Genomic DNA, 22964 nt, shown 5'->3' on the forward strand with positions numbered 1-22964 from the left:
AAGATTTAAAAGGTCAGAGCATGAAAGGTTTATGTCCTCACTTGTTATAAATGTTATCACATGGAATGCCTATGCTCAGCATTGCAAGTGGGCATTGAAAATAGTAATTTCATTAATTGTTTGGGATATATGTTCCTGTGACTGACTGGACTGACCTGTAAATGCTTTAAAATAAATTATCTATCCTAGATGTGTACAGAAAGAGTGTGTATTAGGTGGGTAAAATACATACTAGGCAACCAAATGAGAGTAAAAGAGGAGGTGTCTTTCTGTGAACCCTTCCCATGCTGAGTTTTTAAGCTTTTATTTGTACACTTACAATTTATATATGTTGCAAAAGTAAGGTTATTTTGAAATATTAAGTTATCTAATATATTTTAAGAATCTTGTATGTTTTCTGAGCTGTCTAAATTTTATATTTACATCACTAATTTTGGAATAAGATGAAAAAATCTGAGTATGTTTACCTGCATTTTGTAGTTTCAGATATATGTCTTTCTCTTTGCAGGTAAACAGACATTTTGAAAAACATTCAGCAATAATTGTATTTGTGGCTGATTCTTGAAGAGTTTGGCAGCAAACTGAGTGGTAACATTCTCTGAACGTCAACTCTCATGTCTCTTATGGACAAACACAAAGTGAAGCGGCAACGCCTAGATCGTATATTTGAAGGTTAGATACTGCAATCTATGTGACTGCATTAACCAATTTTCTGAATTAATGATCTTGCTGGGGGTTGGAAATGTGTTTCTTACAGTAATTAAACTTCTTTTTAATTGAGTGAGGGTTTTTCATGTTGGACTCACAATCACTGGCTGAGATTATCATAACTGTGCACATCTATTCTTTTGAGATGAAAGCCACAGAAGACAAATCTATTACTAGAGCTCCAATGTTATTGTTGTGCATTAAAGACAGTCCATTCCCAGCTTGATATTTTAGTAAATTCTGTACAAAGCTTGTAAAAGGATAGATCTTATAATGTGAACCAGAAGGTTCTTTTTACTTATGTGTGCTAAGACATGCTTGTTAAGGAGGGTGGTTTCTTTGTTCTTCTACAGGTTAAATTCCAATAAATTCAAGAAACTGTCTGATTCTTCAGATAGCACAGGATGCGAAATATATTTAAAATGATCAGTACTAGAAAAAAGAGCCAGCCTGTCATTTGGAAGGATTTTACTAAATTGGATCAGTCAGTCTGTCTCATGCCACAAATCATTTATTCTTGTATAATGTCTGAGACTACACTGGTGTTTTGTGCTTTTTGATTCACATCAAAATAGATTTGGAGAAAATGTGTGCAGTGTTTTTATATGAAATATCTATAAACCAAAAAATCCAAAAAGACTAGGGATGCTTGAATTTTTATATTAAAAATGTTAAGCACTCTTTGAGGCACAAGTAGTCTCCCACAGCTTGATGGTTACAGAAATTCAGTTTTGCTTTTCAAAACATCAGGGTTGTATTTTGAAAACTTGAGGTACTGCATGTATCTTGGGGTTTGTCAATGGATCATTTTTTATGAGTTGAATTTTCTATGTGCTGTTTGCTATCCATGCAATTTTGTGAATTATAGTGAATAGTGGAACAGAAGAGAAAGTAAATGTGTCCCTATTAAGATTCAGTAGCTAAATGCACAGAGTTTTACATTTTTGTCAGGGACTTGCTGGCATTCTATAGAACTACTTAAATATTTAACATTTTGCAAAAATGTGTAAGATGTTTTACAGAGTTCAAGAAACTGTTGTTACACAGCTGTTTAAAGATTGTTCATCTTCATTGTCAGCTTTCTTCCTTATCAGTTCCAATGTGCTTATTTGTTTTCTCTATTATATTTATTTCTAAATGTCTGACATTTTCACAATATTTTTTAAACTCTTATTTATTTTTCACTGTCAAATCCACTTAAGTGCAGGATAATGTCTTTAGTTATTGCTGTTGTAGTTATGTGGCATTTCAAAAGTTGTTTTTGTAATATGCTAATTTTAATGTACTTTTGCATTGGTGTCAGCTAGTATTTAGAGAAGAAATGTTCTCTAAAATGATAGAATAATAGTGTTCTAGTTGTAGATTTGTATGTGACAAAAAATAGTTCACCAATCTTCAGTTTTGGGGGAGGGACAATAATTTTGTGGGCCTGATTTTCAAAATTAAATGCCTACAATTTGTAAGATGTCATGCCATGTTCTCTTGAGTAACCTTTCAAAACAGTGACGGGATTAATATGTACCTGGTCATTCCAGTTTATATGCTGTTTTATAAATGATTGATATATCTCTAAATGACAGGACTGGAGTACTGTCACTTGAAAAAGCCAAAGAATTAATGATAAACTCTGGCCTTTCACCCACTGCATTGTAATTATGAATGCTATTTAGACATACTTGTATAACTGTGTGCAGTCTGAGTAGCCTGTGTTGGAAACCTTTAGGTGTTGACTCACTTTACAGAATTGTGAGGTAACATTTAGCAGTTTCACATTCTTAAATGCCCATTTATCTTCTAGGAAGAAAGATTAATTAGTTACCAATTATATTGTCCTTTGTCTCCCTTTCCCATGAAACTGGTGTCTGAAAATAGTATACATTTGGCAAAACAGTTGGAAGAGTGTCACAGTGCAAAATTAAAATATGTTCATTTTTGTGTAATTTGGAAAATTTGAAATATGTTCTTGGCTTCTTGAAGGCTAGTTAGCTCTAATTAGGCTATTATTGTACCGCATATTGTAACAACTGTAAACAGTGCAGTATATTTGCTTACATTCTAAAACTGTCTGTAGTTTACTGTCCATTGCTGGAGTGTCACAATGATAAGCCAATTTTGTCAAGCTATGTTTAGCTTGCTGAGAACTCAACAGACCATGGTGGGAGGCAGCTGGAGGTGACTGGGTCTGGGAGAGGGGATCTGTAGTCTCTGGGTCTCCTGCCTGGAGCCTGGTTCATAGATTGATAGATTACAAGGCCAGATGGGATGATTGTGATCATCTTGTCTGACCTCTGTATAACACAGGCTATAGAACTTCCTCAGAAGAATTTCAAGAGCAGATCTTCTAGAAAAACGTCCAATCTTGATTTATAAATGATCAGTGATGGAGAATCCACCATGACCCTTGATAAGTTGTTTCAGTAGTTAAGTACTCTCACTGTTAGAAATTTGCCTTACTTCCAATCTGAATTTGTGTTATTTCATCTGCCAGCCTCTGGATCATGTAATACCTTTCTCTGCTAGATTGAAGAGCCCTTTATTAAATATTTGTTCCCCATGTAGTTGCCTATATACTGTAATCAAGTCTCCCCTTAAGGTACTCTTTGTTATGCTAAGTAGATTGAGCTTCTTGAGTCTGTCACCATAAGGCATGTTTCCCACTCCTTGTGATAATTCTTGTGGCTCTTCTTTGAACGTGCTGCAATTTATCAATACCCTTCTTGAATGATGGGCACCTGAAGTTAAAAACATTCCCTATCCAGGCTTTTATCTTGTGCACCTATAGGAACAGTGTGTGGCACCTTCCTTATGAGTAATAAGCATCAGACTTGCCAGATGTTCTCTAAAAACTAACCACTGATGGAGCCTATTTGAACTGCTTATATTATGAACCACCCACTGGAGATGTGAAACTAGGACCTAGGCCAGGATCTTTGTCCACATTAATGAGAGAGAGAGATGCCTCTATGATTATCAAAAATCAGATTTGTTCATATAGTTTAACTTGGTTGCCTAAAATTAGGCACCTAAGTACATAACTAGATACATTAATAAAAGTGGGATGATTTTTCAGAGGTGCTGAGTGTTCACATCTCTAACTCACTTCTACAGAAGCCGCAGATGGTCAGCACTTTTGAAAAACAGCCCACTTATTTAGGCTACCCAGTATGCACCTAGCTGCCCAATTTGAGGCATCCAAATTTGAAAATGTTTGCTTATGGCAATTACTTTATTTACTGTGTGTAGCTGAGGAAGACCCAGCCTTAAATGAGTGTAAATTAATATGTATTAATGATGGAATAATGGTAAATTTGCAGATATTTTTCTTAAGGAATTCCTTTTTTCATATATGCTCCACCTCAAACCAAAGCAGAACTGCTAAAAATTGTACAGTAAGATACCAAAATAAATAAATAAAAGTTTTGAAAGAAAATATACAATTTACTTCATTCACTTTTCCACCCTTTCTTAAATCAGTTTTGATCACTTGAACATTTTTATATTCTGTGGAATAAGAATAGGTTTTATAGAATCAGGATAGTAATTTAATATGTGTACTGACTAGGTTTCTAGTTTGTAAATTCACACAGATTATTATAAAAGAAATTAAAAAAACAAAATATGTTGACAATTCGCAAGTTAGATTAAAACTTCATACTAGAAAGTGGTCCCGGTGTTACATACTGAAAGATATTAGTCTTGTGAATTTGCGTTGCATATTTAGTAAAAGTCATTTTCCTGAAAGCGTTACAGTGGAATGTTTAGTTGTATGATGCTTTTTGACTGAGTGACTGGGGAAGCTTTATTAAAAGATTAGGGCAGCAGAGGGAGCTAGAAGATCCCTAATATTTTATTGTTTTTTCCAAGTGAAAGTCACTCCTCCATGAGAAGTACCAATTGACCTACAGAAAAATGCCATCTTGTAAACTTAAATGTCCTTAGTTAATAAATAAGTAAAAATTCTGAACTGGAAAAATGTCCATTTCCCCTAGCAACCCAATACAAATTAAATTGGAAATCAGACAGTAAAAGCTGCAGAAATCTTTCCCTGTAGAATAACCATCAAATCCTTCGACTGTAACTAATGAAGATGTTTGAGGCAATCTGAATTTTCTGTAGATAAGCCAATCAGAATTTTCAATGAATAACTCAGTTTCAGGTTCAGGCCACTTGTGATCAAGTTACTCTAAAAGTAAACTGTTTAAACTAATAGTTTTTTCCATTCTGATGTCACACTACTTTCAGAGCACTTTGGAGCAATTCCAAACTGTTTTCCTAGATTCATTTCCCCATAAGAATTTGTAAATATGTTGTCAATAAACTTAGACAAAATAAAAAAATCATAAAATGCCCAGTTGAATTCAGATTGCAGCAAAGAGGTTAAGAGCAATAAACTCAGGTAAAGCATATTTTGGAATTCTTAGTACAATGAGTATGCTATTAGAATGAGTAGGCTGAGAACAGAATGGTAAAATAGTTTTAGTTTGTTCATTAGTGAGCATTTACCTTCCCTCACGCTCTTCTTTCTCCCCAGTTAAAACATTATTTTTATATATATATATAAAATGATACTGTTTATGTGCATGAGCACATGATTTTCGATTGTGTTCTTAATATGCAGTATCTAGTCACATTTCACAGAGAAAGATGGTTTCATCATCCTTTTGGATTAAGATTGCCTCTGTAAATCGGTTTTGTAATTTGAATCTTCATTAAGTGCCACCTAAAGAGAGATTTAGAATTTGCAAATAGTTAAGCTATTATGATGTTGCTAACTTATTACAAGTTGCATTGCTACTAGTAGGAAAAGAAAATTGGCTTAAATGGCCATTTTGCCCTAAATGGTGCTGAACAGCATCCCTTAATGGAAAGAAAAGTATTGTTTTAACAAGAAAACAGAGAAAAAACATTAAAGGAAAAAAACTAAATGAACATTGCATATTCTGAGAAGATTTCTCTTTTACTGAAACATTCAAATAGTTGGTTTAGGTTACAAAAGTTTTAAAGAAAAAATGAAGTGCAAAGATTATGCATGTGCATCAATCAGTTTATATATTATGTACTGTACAATATATTAATTAGTATATATTTATATTTTGAAGAAAATATCCAAGTTGTAGTAGGAAGGGAAACTTTTTTTTTTCAGCTATGGTGTAATCAGAGGACTAGATTTTTATAGTTATGATATAATGAAATATAGTTTTTAAATGTTTTAAAACTTCTTCATAAAACCAGCAGCTGTCTGTTAATTTTATTTTTCTTTATAAGAGTAGCTTATTAAGCTCCCCCTGCAGACAGGACAGTAGAAAAGTCTGTACTCAATAGTCTTTTTGGTTCTCAAGAAAAAAATATGGGAGAGGACTATTTGAGACTTAAAATTCTTAAAATAAATTGTTCAGAACACTGAAGCTGAAAATGGAAACATCTTGGTAACAGTCTCCAGAGGGGAACTTCCTAGCCTCTCTATATCTCAAGGTGTTATTCCCTTCTCATGACCGATAGACCTGGTTCTGCCCACAAAGTTTTAAGCAGATTGAACACCCATTGTAGGCCACTTTATATGAATTCACCAAAAAATTCATTTCTTCTGATAAAGTGCCCTATTTTGTGATTGCTACTGCTTCAAATAAGCATGTTTCTCAAAAGTACCTGATATAGATGAGTTACAACAGCAGCAAAGATGGCTTTAGTACTGGAGACTTTTAAACTGGTGATTCTGTGAATACTTGGAGACATGCTAAATAACCACATTAAGAAACCAAAAGAGTGCAGATATGGATAGAAGAGGAAAGAAGGAGAAAGGTTTAGAGGAAATCAGTCTATCAGATTTTTTCAGGCAGACATTTTAAATATTAGATGACAGAGCAGAAAGAAATATAAATTAACACTGCATTTATCATGAATTTAAAAGGATAAGTGTAAGCATGATTGATCACAGTGCCACACTATCAAGATCTTTAGTTTTAGCCACTTATATACATTTATATAAAGGAATGTTATTAAAGTGCGAATAAAATATTTTCCCCTGAAATTTTATTACTGTTTCTCATTCCCCATTGACTCACTCTTTTCTTTTCTTTTTCTTTTTGGGGGAAGATTGAATCAATCATACCCATGTGTTTTCTGGGTATCAAATACCACTTAGGCAGGTGTTATTTAGTTTCCACAACATGTGCCAGCTGCACTTTTAATTTTTTTTCCAGTTTATCTAACCTGCAGATGGTCATGTTTGCCTCTTTCTGTTTAGTGCTCTGCAAACTCCCATGGTTGTTCCCTAAGTGTTGTTCGGCACTTGCATGTGAGCAAGATCAATTTATCAAACTCAAATAATTTAGAAACAGTTATTTCTGCTTCCAGTAAACAAAAGCAGCTGCACTCTAGCTATCCTTGTCTGCATGAATGCATAGATCCTAAAAGGCTTTTCTGACAATCACCACAAAAGTTCAGAATATCAAACTGGAATTTAGGGCATGTAAGTCAGACTGGTGAGGCTGTGATGTTTAGAAACAGGATAATAATGCAAAGAATGAATTAGTTACCATAGTAACTCTTTGTTTTAATAATTTGGTGGGGCAGTGAATAGAGGGAGCTCGAATAGAAGTAGTAGGAATTTTAATTACATGTTGTGCAGTGTGAGTGGCTTTGTTCATTAATATTGAAATTCATTTGATTTTTATAGCGGATTGAAGAATAGGTATGAATTTTACTTAGAAAATGCACTAATCATGAATTATTACTTTTTTTTCCCCTGGGAAAAATATGATCATATTTTGCACTTGATTATCGCAACTTAGATTATTGATTTCTTAACAATAAAACATGCCTAGCGCACTCTGTTATAAGATTGTCTTAAACTGTACATGCTGTGATTTGTTGCTTGGCAGCCTAGCAACCCACTTAGTGACTACACTTAAATGGCATATTTTCATAGATTACTGTTTTTGGATTATAGAGCTGATGGTCTGTTTTCTCCCTTTTCCTCTCCACTTTATTTCTTTTGCATCTATGAGTTTCAAAGACAACCACAGAAGCTCATATAAAGATGATGCCTGCATAACTGCATTGAATAGCAAACCACCTTGTATATCATACCGACACCTACAACCTTGCCATTGTGCCTCTGTGAACGGGAATCCTAGCATGATAGCTCCTGCATCCTCTGAACTATCTGAAGTTTGCAGTGGAAATTCCCGCCCCCCCCAGTCAATTAAAAAAAAAGTGTGTGTGTGTGTATATATATATATACAATTTCCCTTACATCTACTAACCCAGACTTTTTTTTTGAAAGGTGTTAGAAGTATCTATATTATGGGAATGTCTTTATGATTTTGAAATGTTGTTATTAATTTGCATTAAACAGTTTTCCAGATATTTCCTGGTATAGCACAAAATTGTTGCTTATAAATTCAGTCAATATAAGATAGACTTGGATTTTATTTATTTATTCATTTTATTCTGTTAGCCTGGCACATCTCCTCCACAGCTCTAGGCACTTCCCAATATTAAAAGACATTAATAAAAACCTAAAATTTATTGCTAAAATATTTTGATACAAACTTCCACTTATACATGTACCAATTAGTAGACTCACAATAGAAAAACCAGGCTACCTCATCTATGATGCCTACAGAACATGCTCCCTGAGAATGGTCGGCAACCAGAGGCCATTGCACATGATACAACGTATGCTTGTTTTATCATTACCTTGTCTTCTCAGCTGCACCTCCAATCCCATTTGTCTCTCTCATTCACCTGTTGCACCTTTTTTTATAAATCTGGATTGCGAACTCTCTGGAGCAGGGACTATCTTCTTATTACCAGTTTGCTCAATGCCAGTGCTTGTGCATCCCATAATGGGGTCTTGATCCTTGATTACAGCCCTGGGTACTTGTGTAAGAGAAATAATAATAATACATAGCAGTATTTCAAGACACTCCCCTGCCACATCATGCTTCAGTCTCAGACCTCCAATCCATCCTCCCCAAAATGTCTGTATGAAAAAACAAGCTTCGCTGCATGTCCAGAAGGTTAAAAAAATCCAAGAGCTTTGGAATGTATTCCATAGGTGAGCACCCCTAATGGAGGATTTCCTGCCAACATCTCCCTATCATTTGTATTAAGGGAGCACCAATTTGTGTGCTCCCTGACTGATGCGCTAATCAACAAGCACACGGTAGTATTCTGCAGTAGTTGAGTTCCTGAATGATACATTTGTGCACCCCTTGCTGTGCTCATTACAGCAAGGTGACAAAGGAATGGATATGGTAGTAACATCCATCAGAAAGAAAAGGACAAACTATTCTAGCCAAATGTAGGAGGAAAAAGTGGCTTTTTTGGCTATATCTGCTATTTGATCTTTTATTCTGAGACGTGCATTAATAGAAACAGACATTCCTGCCCACCAGTTCATCCCCCTGCCATTTTGGGATTATTCCCTGGCCTAGAGAACGTTTCTGATTGTTTTATACATTTTTCTTTGGTGGTGGACAAATGAGGCATCCACCACTTCCCCTTAGACACCTATGTCCAATTGACCATTATTGTGGCTTTTCTTTTGAATGTCCAGCCTAAATTTTGTTTTGTTCAATTTCATCTTATTATTCTCTTAAGCACTAAAAATTATTTTATAATTATCTTATTCCCATACCGCTTAGTATGTTTCTTAAAAAGTTGTGATTTTAGAATCACGTGTCTTTTTTTTTTGCATTAATTTTACTAAAAATTTTTTTTATACCAGTAGTTCTTAACCTTTCCAGACTGCTGTACCCCTTTCAGGAATCTGATTTGTCTTGGGTATCCCAAATTTTCACCTCATTTAAAAATTACTTGCTTACAAAATCAGACATAAAAGTGTCACAGCATACTATTACTGAAATATTGCTTACATTCTCATTTTTACCATACAATTATAAAATAAATCAATTGGAATATAAATATTGTACTTACATTTCAGTGTATAGTATCTAGAGCAGTATAAACAAAACATTGTCTGTATGAAATTTTAGTTTGTACTGACTTCGCTAGTGCTTTTTATGTAGCCTGTTGTAAAACTAGGCCAATATCTAGATGAGTTGATGTACCCCCTGGAAAACCTCTGAGTACCTCCAGGGGTACACCTACCCCTGGTTGAGAACCACTCTTTTATACTGACTGACATTTATGTAGTCCTTTTCAGCTAAAGATCAGAAAGTTGTTTACAAACCATAGTCCTATAAACTTTTAGCTGGGAAAAGAGAAAACGCTAATGCTGTGAAAGCAACACTGATTTGGGCCTATGTTCAGATCAGCCTGCGGTTTTACATGCTGCCAGGGGTAAGGAATGACCTGGGCAAGATATGTATGGTAACTAGACCAAGATACAATCGCCCAACTTTGTGGACTGTCCCATCTGTGGTTCTCTCTATGGATAACTTACCATGTGTGAACCCAAGCTGAAGCTGTCTGTTACCTAACAGCAAATTAAATTTTTTTCCTTACCTGTGATCTATGCAGAAACACTTCACCAATCTTTCTTGGTTTATTATTTGTACCCCTGTTTCTGGTGCTTGTCGTTCAGTAGGTTCAGTCCTGGTCCCAATGTAAATAATGCTGCCTTCCTGACAGCATGGTGGACTTGGCACCTCCTTACAAAGTGATATCACTATTGCTACGGAGACTTGGATTAGGAACGATCAGAAAATTTGTAACAGATGCATAAGTGGAGAATGGGGAAGCGTTTTAGATTTAGGCTGTGATGTTAAAAGAAGAATGAAAACAGCAGCAACAAAAGCTTGAAGCTCATTTTGGCAAATGCCGCTGTTCTTAGAAACGTCCCCAACATCACTAGCCCATTCTGCTATTTTCGTTTCATACTTTCTAATAGCTGAATAACAGAGTGCTTATCAAGAGCAGGCAGGGTAAGCAATGTCTGCCTTGTGCTTCAGTGGTCTGCACAAGCCTCGGAATAAGCCTACTCACTTTCAGATGTCACCAGCTTCTACTGTTAGTCTTGTCATTTTTAAACATGTTCTGCTCTTAGTCACTGCAAAATAAAAGTATAAAATTCCTGAATGGCTTAACAGCCTAATAGCAACACAGTGCCGGTTATGTGAATTCAGATCCTGGGTGAGTGGCCATATTTCATGACTGTTGAGCATCCCCAGTCATTGATTTAGCTATGGAAGGGGCTGTGTTCGGCCGTCCATTGTCAGGATATCTAGTTAACCAAATAAAGGTCTCCGAGCAGAGAACACCCTGAAATAACAAAATCCTGCTTAGTAAATAGATTATAACTACATTAAGCACTGGTTTTGTGTCTTTTTTTTTTTTTTAATTTCAGATTCAGCTTAGCATGTTGATAAGAGCAGAATCTAGTTCCCTAACAGTTCTATATGTACTTAAAAAAAAAGATACACACTGTGTTGGCACTTGAGAAGTTTATTCCTCTTTGAAAGATTCTACAGGTTTGAGAGAGATTCTCTTTCCTTGAGATGGGGAATACCACTGGAGCTGCCACTATAATTCAAAACAGAAGAAGCATTTTAAGTGCAACCACTCTACACAAGCTATCATACAATGATATGCTCCAGGTTGTAACGTTTATTTCTCCAGGTGCTAGATGTGAGTATCTTTCAACTTTTTGCTTTAAAACATACACCATAACTGTATTCCTTAAGGTTGTGTGTGTGTGTATGACACATGCGTGTATACACACATGTAACATGCCTCATTTTAAAAGTTTGAACAAATAAGTTGCACTGCTTTGGAATGCTTTCAAAATTTACTAGTAGCAGCGTCTCAGGTGTACATAAAAATGTAAAAGATGCTTATTTAAGAAAACTGTTTTTTAAACACACAATCAAGCTATTAAGGTTTGTTTTTTACATTTAAAATGAGATTTTGAAGACTTTTTATCCTGGTAAATTGAAGATTACTAGCCAAATATCTGTTTTTTATCCAGTGCAAGTAGGAGTCAAATCCTGCTGTGATATATATTTAATAAATCACAGTTAGATGTGATAATATATCATATGGTAGCCTGAAGCTATAATATAGCTGTCTAAACATCAGCTTTGGAGTACCTGGAACCAGAGATTCAAACACTGGTTGAATTACGTCAGTCCTTCACCTTTCCAAAGCAAATACATGGAATACTACATACCGTATATACTTGTTCATAAGCTGAATTTTTTTTAGTAAAAAAGGGAAGCACCAGAGAAGGGGGTCGGCTTATGAACGGGTATAGAGAGGGAGAGATGGGACACAGCCCCTCCCCCCAACAGAGGGGGCAAGGAGAGGCAGCACAGCCAGCAGAGACAGAAGGGAAGAGGCAGGGCCAGAGTCTCTCCTCTTCTGGCCACGCTGCTCTCCCCCCAGCCTCCGAAGCACCTGCAAGCTCTGGGGCTGGCAGGCTGCAGCCGTGCCGGTCGGCCCCGCACCTCAGCCCGCTGGAACATGCTGCAGCCGTGCCGCCTGGTCTGGTCTGCCGGAGCAGCTCCAGCCAAGTCAGAGACATCCCCCCCGGCCCTCCCTCAATAAGGTGGGAAGGGATGGGATGGGGTCATGTGGGGGGTGGTCACAGGGGTTACTCCCCTGACTCCCAGCTTCTCCCTCCCCCAAAATTTCCCCACCAGTTGCTGTCCCGGCCCACTAGGGTAAGCATCTGGTGTGCCGGGACACTTTGTTTACTTAGGTTTGTCTCCGCGCCTGTGGACACTCGAGGTAAACAAACCATCTCGGCCCTCCAGCAGCTTATCCTGATGGCCCAGGAGCCAAAGTTTTCTGACCCCTGAATGATAGGGTTGGCTTATGAACGGGTTATAACATTTTTCCATTTTTACTTATCCATCTTTGGGGGGTCGGCTTATAAACGAACCGGCTTATGATTGATTATATACAGTAGTTATCCGTCAGTGTGTGTGTGTATTTCTGATAATACCTTAAACACAAAGCTAATTTCTGCTGTAGGTGGACTTTAAAGATCCCACAAAACTTACTGTAAGCATGTAACTGTTTTCCTTGGTGTCCTGGACCAAAGGTGTCTGTGTCCTCCTACAGTTTTTCAGTGTGCTGCTTACTACCACTTGACTATAGCCCTCCATTACAGAGGTGGCTGCATTTCAGTGGTGTTATACGATGACTATATAGTTTGTCAAGAGCTTTGGAATCCCTTAGGATTAAAGGCTCTATGTAAGTATAAATTGTTATACAGATAACAATTTATTGTTCACTTGATACTCAAAGGTGGTTTTGAAATAGTTTTTAAAGTGTTTGGCTCTGGCTGCAGTGATCAGCCAAACCAGGTCTGAAATCAGTTTAGCTTTAACTGTATCTAAACAAAGGACATATTCTGTTTTTAAATTCAAAACTCTGACATGACAGTCTATACAAGTGTTGCCAGAGTTTAAAAGGTGTTCCTTAGAGCATCTGTTTGAGGATGATACAATATATGAAGTATCTGACTTATTTAGGCTTCACTGTAATATGTTTGATTCATCCTTTAGTCCAGTGTTTCCCAAACTTGAGACGCCGCTTGTGTAGGGAAAGCCCCTGGCTGGCTGAGCAGGTTTGTTTACCTGCTGCATCCGCAGGTCCAGCCGATCGCAGCTCTCACTGGCTGCGGTTCGCTGCTCCAGGGCAATGGGAGCTGCTGGAAGCGGCGGCCAATACATCCCTCGGCCTGCGCCGCTTCCAGCAGCTCCTATTGGCCTGGAGCGGTGAACCGCGGCAAGTGGGAGCTGCGATCGGCCGGACCTGCAGACGGGACAGGTAAACAAACCGGCCCGGCCTGCCAGGGGCTTTCCCTAAACAAGCGGCATCCCAAGTTTGGGAAACACTGCTTTAGTCTATCATTCAATCTATTTCTGATTTATTGGCAATTTGCTACATATGTTGGAGCTGTTTCTACCACCCCCTCCTTCTTCCTGGACTAGTTAGGAAGACTCTTTCTCACACTCTTATGTATGTTGGAGATGAAAATGTCTCTATTTCAATCTCTCTTGTCACACTGATTGCATAGTTGTTCCTCTCAGAGTTTCCCATGTGGTTTGTAACTCTCAGTTCTAGTTCTAATTTTTGATCACTAATTTTGTCTTCGGTGAGAGTCTGTATTTTGTACAGTTTATTGTATAAAGGTTGTCTGCTAAAAAGACAAAGGCAGGTGAGGGTTAGGGGAAAGAGGTACAACATAAAAGCAAAGTGATCAGTGTGATCATAGGCTCATATCTTCCTTCCTTCCTTCCTTCATTTAAATTAAACACATTAAATTCCCCTCATCCATCCTCCCTCTCCAATTCAAACCAGTCAGCTCTATTGTCCTTATATTGCTCTCTCCCTGCCCCCCAAAAACATTTGTCACTTATAAAATAAATGGAATAGGTAAAGAACTGATTTAGGAGAACTTGTGTACAGAACTGCAGGGTTTCCATGGGGTGCTGGAACAATTTTTATAGTGCGGGTGCTGAGAGCCATTGAACCAAACTGTAACCCTTATATATGAAGAAAACCACTTCAAGCCAGGGGATGCGGTAGCACCCTTAGTTCCAGCACGTATGAGGGTTTCTGTTGGGTATTTGTCCCATTCAGTATAATTTTGAAGTTATAATTGGGCTGCAAATAGATCTTATATAGTAAGAGAGCTTGCTTTATACTATCAAATAGTTTTAACAGTAGTCTAATTGGGACATTATAGGCACCCAGGGTTTTTTTATGGCAGAAAAGGCCATAGTGTTTTTTTCTTTTAGTGTGTTATAGGTTTTTAAACATAGTTCAAAGTCTGCTATAGACAGTAATTTAGATTGTCCAAGCTTAACAATGCCAGCATTTACATGGTCCCAAATTGGTTTAGAAGAGAACACCTCATTGAATAATGTGTGTAAAGGTTTGAATGGATTAGAAAAAGGATGTAAATTCACACCTGGATTAATTGCACAATATGGCATCTTTATTTTTATTACATGAAAGCTTAGTCCCCACAAAACCCATGGAAAAACTGCACAGATGCTTTCACTGCAGATTTTAAAGTAAATTGATTTATTTAAAAAGCAGGATTACATATCAAATTTGGGGAGAAGTGATTCCACAGAGAAAGTCTGAAGGCTCAGAAAAAGAGAGAGCCAGGAAAGCAAGAATGAAGCAGAACAGTGTAGAAGAGTGAACTCAGGACATTAACATGTTCTTGGCGTTCATAGCATATTATTCTCTCTACTCCTCTGTGAATCAGGCTTTTGGTGCTTTCCAATAAAGGCTATTCCATTTTTTTTGTCAGTCAAACAAATTTGTAGGAGCGTCTGATAGTTTCAAACATTAGGAATTTTTTTCTAATGAAAATGGATTTGGTGTCAATAGAATAGTCATTCAAACGGTAGTAATACTTATGGCATATACATCTACCCTGAACTCATGAAGGCCATGAGTAAAATCTTGGCCTCATTGAGTGTTCTACTGTTGACTTCAATAGGGCCAGAATGTTAATCCAGGTACTTTCAAACATATGCACAAAGAGTCCCCCTGTACTAGATATATCAAATATGCATCTTTATTTATAATTCGACCTCTGTACATTTTGTAGATGTCCTATAATACCATTATTTTTAAATGTGTATGAAGAAGGTCTAGTGAGGGTATTTTAATATTAAGTCCATTGACTCATTTATATTTTAATGTTAGGGTTTCCACCAAACAAATTTCAAAGTTGTTCTAATTTGATCTTCACAGAGGTTATAAGGGAGTTATACACCTCTACCCCGATATAACGCTGTCCTCGGGAGCCAAAAAATCTTACCGTGTTATAGGTGAAACCGCGTTATATCAAACTTGCTTTGATCCACTGGACTGCGCAGCTCCCCCCGGAGCACTGCTTTACCGCATTATATCCGAATTCGCGTTATATCGGGTCGCGTTATATCAGGGTAGAGGTGTAGTTGTCTGATGCTGGTTTTGTACAGGACCCTGTTTACATAAGAAATATTAACAATGGAGGGATCAAAGCGGCTGCTAGTAACACTGGTCAAATGTGCAGAAGCAACTGCAGATATTGGCAAAATTATGTCTTCAGCAGTTGGTGTAGATACTTTAAGATCTGTAAGCCATTTGAAGGAGTTTCATTAACACAGTTGGTACTGGCAAAAAAATCTTCTTAAAACTAAAGATTTCTGCCCAAATAGGTGCAATTTAGTGCGCAGTGGAAGGAATATTTTCAACTGCTTTGTACACACTGATACATACTTCCTGTAAACTTAATGAAGAATTCTGCTCAGTAAGCAGTAGTAGTAAAATGGAGAACAATTTTAGGCGGAATTAAAAATAGGATAAAAATAAACAAAAAATGTTAAAATGGCGTTATATAAAAGTCATCCCCCATAGTGCTACAGTCACTATTGACAATCTCATTTAAAGGTGATAGAAATGGAAACTATCCAAGGAAGGTCATCTTAAATTATTTATTTAGATTTATAGAATTGCTAAAAAGGGCACCTATCCATTTGCTCTAGGCACCCTTGAGATAGTTTAAAAAGACATTTTAGGTGTTGCAATATAATAACCCATGGCAACATGTCTCAGAGCCTGGATCTATAGACTCAGGATGGCAGGGCTCACACTACAGCACTAAAAACAGCGGTGTGGACCTCTGGGCTCAGGCTCTGAAGCCCCAGAAGTGAGTGTATTTGTTAACACTTCCATACTGATCTGATATAAAGGGGAGGGACGATCCTGTGGTTAGAGCACAGGACTTGGATTCAGAGATTTGGACAGAATTAACTGACTGTGTTTACAGAGCCAGAAATAAAATGAGGAAAATACTTTCCTACTTTATGGGCTTAATTCATTAATGTTTATAAAATGATTTTAGAACAAGATGGAAAGTGCTAGGAATATGTAAAATATAATTGCTGCTGCAATTATTACTGTATTATTGATGATAACATTTAGAACTAATAGTTGGTTATTCAAGGGACTATTGTTGCTGTTTTAAGAAATAAATGAAATGTATTTACATAGACAATTTGAAAGAAAATAATGCCATAGTTATGCTAAAAAGCAATAAAATGTCATTATTGTATGCTTATTTCATGATTCAGCAGCTAGACTGGTTTGTGCATGTAAATGATTTTTACTTAAAGGATTATTGCAGCACTTGTGAGCAAGCAGTATAGGACTCTTCAAAGGGCATACCTTGAGGACACTGCAGTAGCAATATTTTGCTGTGTCACTAGGTTTTATCATGCGTAAAGGACATGGATTCTTTTATCCCTGAGAGTTTGCTACAGGATATAACAGTAACATTACTGACTGTGACTTCAAATCTGCCATCAGTTTATAGTAATTTAAAGAGCTCTCTTGGACAGTGAGTTGGTTATATTAATATAAAATATCATCCTTCCTTTTAGTTAAATATAGAACCACTAAGTTTCTAACTGATGATGATTATAAACTGCATCAATAAAAAGATGCCGCACAACTATTTCTTCTCACAGCAGTTTTACTAGTGAAGCCTTTTTTTTTAAGACAGTAGTAATCAAAGTTGAAATAAGTGGCTTTTAGTTTGTTCACTGTTCTGTAGATGTGGAATAAGTGCTGTTACTAAACAAATAGTAATATCCCTCTGTTGATTTTAATGCTTTTCTAATACGGTTACATGAACCATATTACTAGAACTCTCTAAGATGGCACAGTTTTTAACATTGGGGGGTTAGTGTATGGAGTTAATTTCTCCTGTGATGATACTTTCATTAAGATACTGGAAATTGATATTTCATATGAAATCATCCTTAAACTGGACATCTGCAGATCTGGTTAACAGGTAAGAGAGGTGCTGTTGCAAATCCAGGACAGTGATTGCAATAGTTTCATCAGTGTGGGACTTGCCAATGGGAAAGGTTTAAAATACTGTAATTGTCGACATACTGTATTGAACCAGGGATCATACCATAGGGAGAAGACGTTAGTAAGAGCTTTTCGGCAGACAAATGGATCTATAAACATTGAAAGTTAGTTATTGCCACCCTTTTAGACATTCACCACTCCCCAAAATCACATATTCCTCAATATTCTTTTTGTAAACTGTGTCTCTGTGGGAAGTGTTGTGTGTGCCCTCACATAAATATATGCTTGCATGCTCTGAGACCGCAGATTTTTTTACTGTCTATATTCGGTTACATAACACATTGAAGTTATAGGTTGTTTGTTTTGTTTGTTTTTTAAATCCTGAACCTTTTCTTCTGCACTGGTCAGCTGAAGAACAGTTAGGGAAATGAGACTGGAGAAACAACTGGTAAGTTAAGTGACTTTAGGGGCCTAAAAGGTTTAATATGTCACTCTAGGGTGTAATGGAGGAACTACAGGGTGTGATTATTGTTATTATTAATCATGGTTACAATGGTAGTGCTTAAGGACCAACCAAGAATGAGAGCCCATTGTGCTAGGCACTGTTCAAACACAGAGTAGTATATAGTCCCTGCCATTAAGCGCTTACAATCTAAATAGACAAGATAGATGCAGGGTGAGGGAAAAGGATAATACACAAGCAGAATGAACAACGTGATGATAGCAGATGTTATGTTAGTTCTGTGGTGTATTAAAAACTGTGTAAAAACTACAAGCTGTTACTGATAAATTTCAAGGGTTTTCCTAATCCTGCTTGCAGGCTAGGGTACTCCTTAGGGAAGTGTGTGTTCTGGGTAAAGCAGCAGTCACTCTATAGAGAGCCACCTAGAGTAAGGTACCTCTTTGTTTTAGGGAGCAGCTTCGTTTGTCTCTCTCTGTTTTTGGTCTTTGTGTGTTGTTATGAATTCTAAGAAATAAGAGTATTATGTTGCAACCTTCCAGCAAGAGTGTTTTGAGATTTTTTTAATCTAATTTCCCTGTGTGTATGGTGTGAACATAATGAGTTCCACATTTATTTATTTATTTATTTATTTATCTGGGTGGATTTATTTAGGAGGGCATTAGATAAATGGAAAGAAAATCAAAGGCAAGAGGAGACATTAAAGGGACAGGGTGAGAGGGACAGGGCAGGTATGAAGTGAAGCTAAGGTGAAGAGACTGTGAGGAAGGGAGAGGGTTGGAGCAAAGAGCCAGTCCACACAGGACTGGACTCTCCGGCTGGTTCTTCTCTCCTGTTTTTGCCAATTCTACATTGGGGGCGGGGGAGGGGTCTGGGGATGCCACCTGGGTCCTAGTTTCCCCAGAATGTGTGTGGAGTGTGTCCCCTGCACAGTTCTGTGTCCAATGAGTATCTCTGGCTGGGCTCCATTTTACCCCCTTCTCTCCAGCACAGCAGACCCTGCTTTGGCTGCTTCCTTAGCTGCTCTTGCCAGCTGGAATCTCTGGCTGGTGATGAGATGTGGAATAGATTCAACATGATTGGCTTCTTTGGCTTTGCCTCAGTATCTGCAGCATAGAAATGCAACATATTTTTTGTGGAATTTAGGTCTCTTCCCCTCCACCCCCGACACACTTTTATGTATATGTACCTTACTGTAGTATGTCTGGCATAACTTTCTTATCTTTGTCTAAAGAAACCAAACTTTGACATTAATTCACATAGTGACAAATATAATAATCATTCACCTGGAATTTGTTCTTGTGAAGACTTCTAGAACTGTTTTACAAATGTACACATATATTAAAAAAAAAAACCTACCAAAAAACCCTTGGTAATGTTAGTAGTAGTGTTAACAGAGGCCAAGAGTTAGTGGGCGTGGAGACTAAGCTACCCTTTGCCTCCTGAATTCAGTCCTTCTGTGTCAGGGTTAAAACACATTAACATGGCAGTGTACGGGATCCTGAACTACCACGGAATGTGCTGTACCTTTGTGACTATAAAGAGGACTTAATTTTCCATGACTGTTAATTCAGCACTTTTCATAAGCAATACATTTTCTTAAATGTCTACACTTTTAAGAGTGTAAAAAAGAGAGTAAAAAAGAAACAAAATTACACTGCCTATGTATTTTTGTAGAAATGTGCATTCTGAACTCGTAATGATTTTTGCATCCCTCATTAAGAATAATTTTTAAAGGTTTGATACCTTAATATTGAACAGTTGAATTGTATGACAGTTAAATTGAAACCTTATGGTTGGTGATTGTAACTATTTAACTATTATTTTGAGCACAGTCATTTTTGTGGTTCACAGATGTATATTTCAGTTATATATATAATACATCTTTTCAGTTTTCATAACTGCCTTCCTGAAATATTAAAATATTTGCATTTCTGAAATACACACTTTCCTTTCCTTCTTCCTTTGCTACTCAGCATATAGTAGCTTTTTGTGGTTTCTGCCCCATCCTCATTTTTCTTTCAGAACAAGCTATCTGACATCAACACCCTTTTAGTTCTTTTAATTCTACTTCATCGGTGGCCCTCTTTCCCTGTCCTTTGACATCAGAACCCAAGCTGTCAGTCATCCCTAACAATTTCCCCCAGATTGGTTTTACTCAGAGATTGTTTATGCTCCTCCCCATGCAAAAATGTCACCAGTCTGCATTCAGTTGCATCAGGAAGAATGGAATATGCAAACTCCCTAATCAGTTGTTTAGGCCAGAGGAGAGGGACAGCCATCCTTAGGCAATAATGTGATGAGTATTCTCTATTCCTCTATAGACATTAATAGCAATGCTGAACACTGACGTACTCATTCTTCATTGAGCCCAGAGTTTATTCAGATTCTGTTTTTGATGCTATCCCATCTTGGCAACTGGACAATCATTCAATTAAAGAAAATATTTGGTACTGAGAAGAATTCTGAGGATCATATACAATATGTAGAATGTTTATTACTTCTTTATAATAGTGTTGGCATATGAAAAATTAATGTAATTTCTCACCTATGATTTAATGCAGACTTGAGATTTTTAAACTTGGCATGGTTTTGTCTTATAATTTGCATATCTCAATTTTGTTTAAAAAGTGAGAAAATTTAATGTTAACCTTTTTTATGCAAATGGTTAATGCTAGTACATGTACAGAATAAGAAGAGTTTCACATTTTGATAACAGGGTCTTCTTGTAATGCGATATGACAGTTAATGTTAAGATTTTATAAATATTCACTGGAAGATTAATTTCAGAATATAAATAAGGAGTAATCCTAGAGTAAAGTACCAGTTAACCACTGAAGAGCAATATTTAACTAATGGAAAATTACTGGCCAATCTACAATTCTGATGTTGTATCACTTGTGTCAGTAAGAAGAAAGTGGGCTTGAAGAGACTCGGGTACTACACTGATGAGACCTATACAAGTACTGGATAGATAGAAGGCAAGTTGTGTTTGTCGAGTGGCTCCTGCACATTCCCACCTAGGGGATATGGTGCCTCTAGCGTTGAGCTGTGGACTATTTCTAGCAAGCAATGTCTCTTTTTGCCATTTGGTTCTCCCCTACTCAAGGAGGATTTTGGTGGTGTAAAAGGGGGAATGGCTCCAATCACCCTTTAGTTCCTTTTTAACCACTGAAGGTGCAGCAAATTTGAATCACATACAGTGTCCTCAAGCTTTCCTCATTGGCTTATTTCTTTTATTTTGCCCTGTTGGGTTTTTTTTTCTTGTTAGTTAAACAACACAGGCTTTCTTCAGTGAGAAGAATAAAAGAGTCAGGCATGGGTATGATCTGGATGACCTGTAGGAGTGGGAGGGCTACTCATATATATCCCTACTGATGGAGATGGCTCTGCAGACCCAGTCTACTCAATCTGGCAAAGTGTAAGTCTGGTATTTTGGACACCTGGTAGTCTTAGTGACTGTGCTCAACAAGGGCACACTGATTCATATCCAGCCTCTCATCTAGTCGGTCCCCACCCTGTAGAAGTGAATGGGATTCTTCCGTCCTAAGTGCAGGACTCTGCACTTGTCCTTGTTGAACCTCATCAGATTTCTTTTGGCCCAATCCTCCAATTTGTCCAGGTCACTCTGTATCCTATCCCTACCTTCCACCGTATCTACCTCTCCCCACAACTTAATGTCATCAGCAAACTTGTTGAACAAAACTGACCCTTGGGGCACTCCGCTTGATACTGGCTGCCAACTAGACATGGAGCCATTGATCACTACCCATTGAGCCCAAAGATCTAGCCAGCTTTCCATCCACCTTATAGTCCATTCATCTAGCCCCTACTTCTTTAACTTGCTGGCAAGAATACTGTGGGAGACCGTATCAAAAGCTTTGCTAAAGTCAAGGTATCTCACACCCACCACTTCTCATTATAGAAGGCAACAAGGTTGGTCAGGCATGACTTGCCTTGGTGAATCCATGTTGACTGTTCCTGATTACCTTCTTCTCCTCCAAGTGCTTCCAAATGGATTCCTTGAGGACCTGACCGCTTGTGTAGTGACAGTGCCCAATGGAAAAGCACTTAACTTGCAAATCTAGCAGTCCCAACTAAGATTAAAAAGGCTAATTCTTTGGGTGGAGGGATAGCTCAGTGGTTTGCGTATTGACCTGCTAAACCCAGAATTATGAGTTCAATCCTTGAGGGGGCCATTTAGGGATCTGGGGCAAAAATCTGTCTGAGGATTGGTCCTGGTTAGACTAGATGATCTCCTGAGGTCCCTTCCAACCCTGATATTCTATGACTATGATTCTATGCATAGTGATGTGATCCAGGAACCCCTTGATGCCAACTGGAAGAGGGCACAGGGTGTGCATAGGGATTTTGTGGGTCAGATATATACATAATAGTTCACCAAAGGGTGGAGTGAGGTCTCTACCAAGACCCCATAGCCTACTGGTCATCATAACAATTGCAAAATGTCTGCATGGATAATATTTAAGGAGTTATGTATCTAAACTAAAAAATATGACTTAAGGGAGGTCACCAGGAGGTGTCATACCTTGGAAATGTTCCTTTCATCCAGGAGGTAACAGACATCCCTCTCCCTGCCTGGTTATTTGTGTATTGTATGCCTCACAATGTATGCCTATTTGCATACTGAGCCACAGGCAAAATAAGATATTGTGAAACAAATGACAGGGGATGTCCTGTTTATTCATAAACACAAAGGATTGTTCTATTACATACACAGAGTCCTACACTGAGAAGGCAAGCTGACAGTGTGTTTGTCTCATGAAAAGAGGGTCTTAAAAAGTGCTGTAAGGGTTTTGGGTGAGCAATACTTGGTTAGACATGAGAGTAACTGGTTAATTAAGTCTTGGCTCTAGAATGCATGTTATGATTTTATTTTATATGTAACCACTTGCTTCCAATACTTGCTATTACTTGACCATCTATGCTTTGTTAAAAAACTTGTACTTAATTTCTCTACAAGCATGTAGAAGTG

The 22964-nt window shown here is 37.5% G+C and overlaps 1 protein-coding gene across 1 annotated transcript in view; it reads left to right on the forward strand.

Moving 5' to 3' along the window:
- The first annotated feature begins 508 nt into the window (after nt 1–508).
- Nucleotides 509–22964, forward strand: part of CTBP1 (C-terminal binding protein 1) — a 274979-nt gene continuing 252523 nt past the window's right edge. The window contains exon 1 of the mRNA XM_039541229.1: nt 509–672. Coding sequence (XP_039397163.1) covers nt 615–672 — 58 coding nt within the window. The 5' untranslated portion in view covers nt 509–614. The remainder of the gene's footprint in view (nt 673–22964) is intronic.

This window comes from Mauremys reevesii, linkage group 5 (genome assembly GCF_016161935.1).
Source record: "Mauremys reevesii isolate NIE-2019 linkage group 5, ASM1616193v1, whole genome shotgun sequence".
NCBI lineage: Eukaryota > Metazoa > Chordata > Testudines > Geoemydidae > Mauremys > Mauremys reevesii.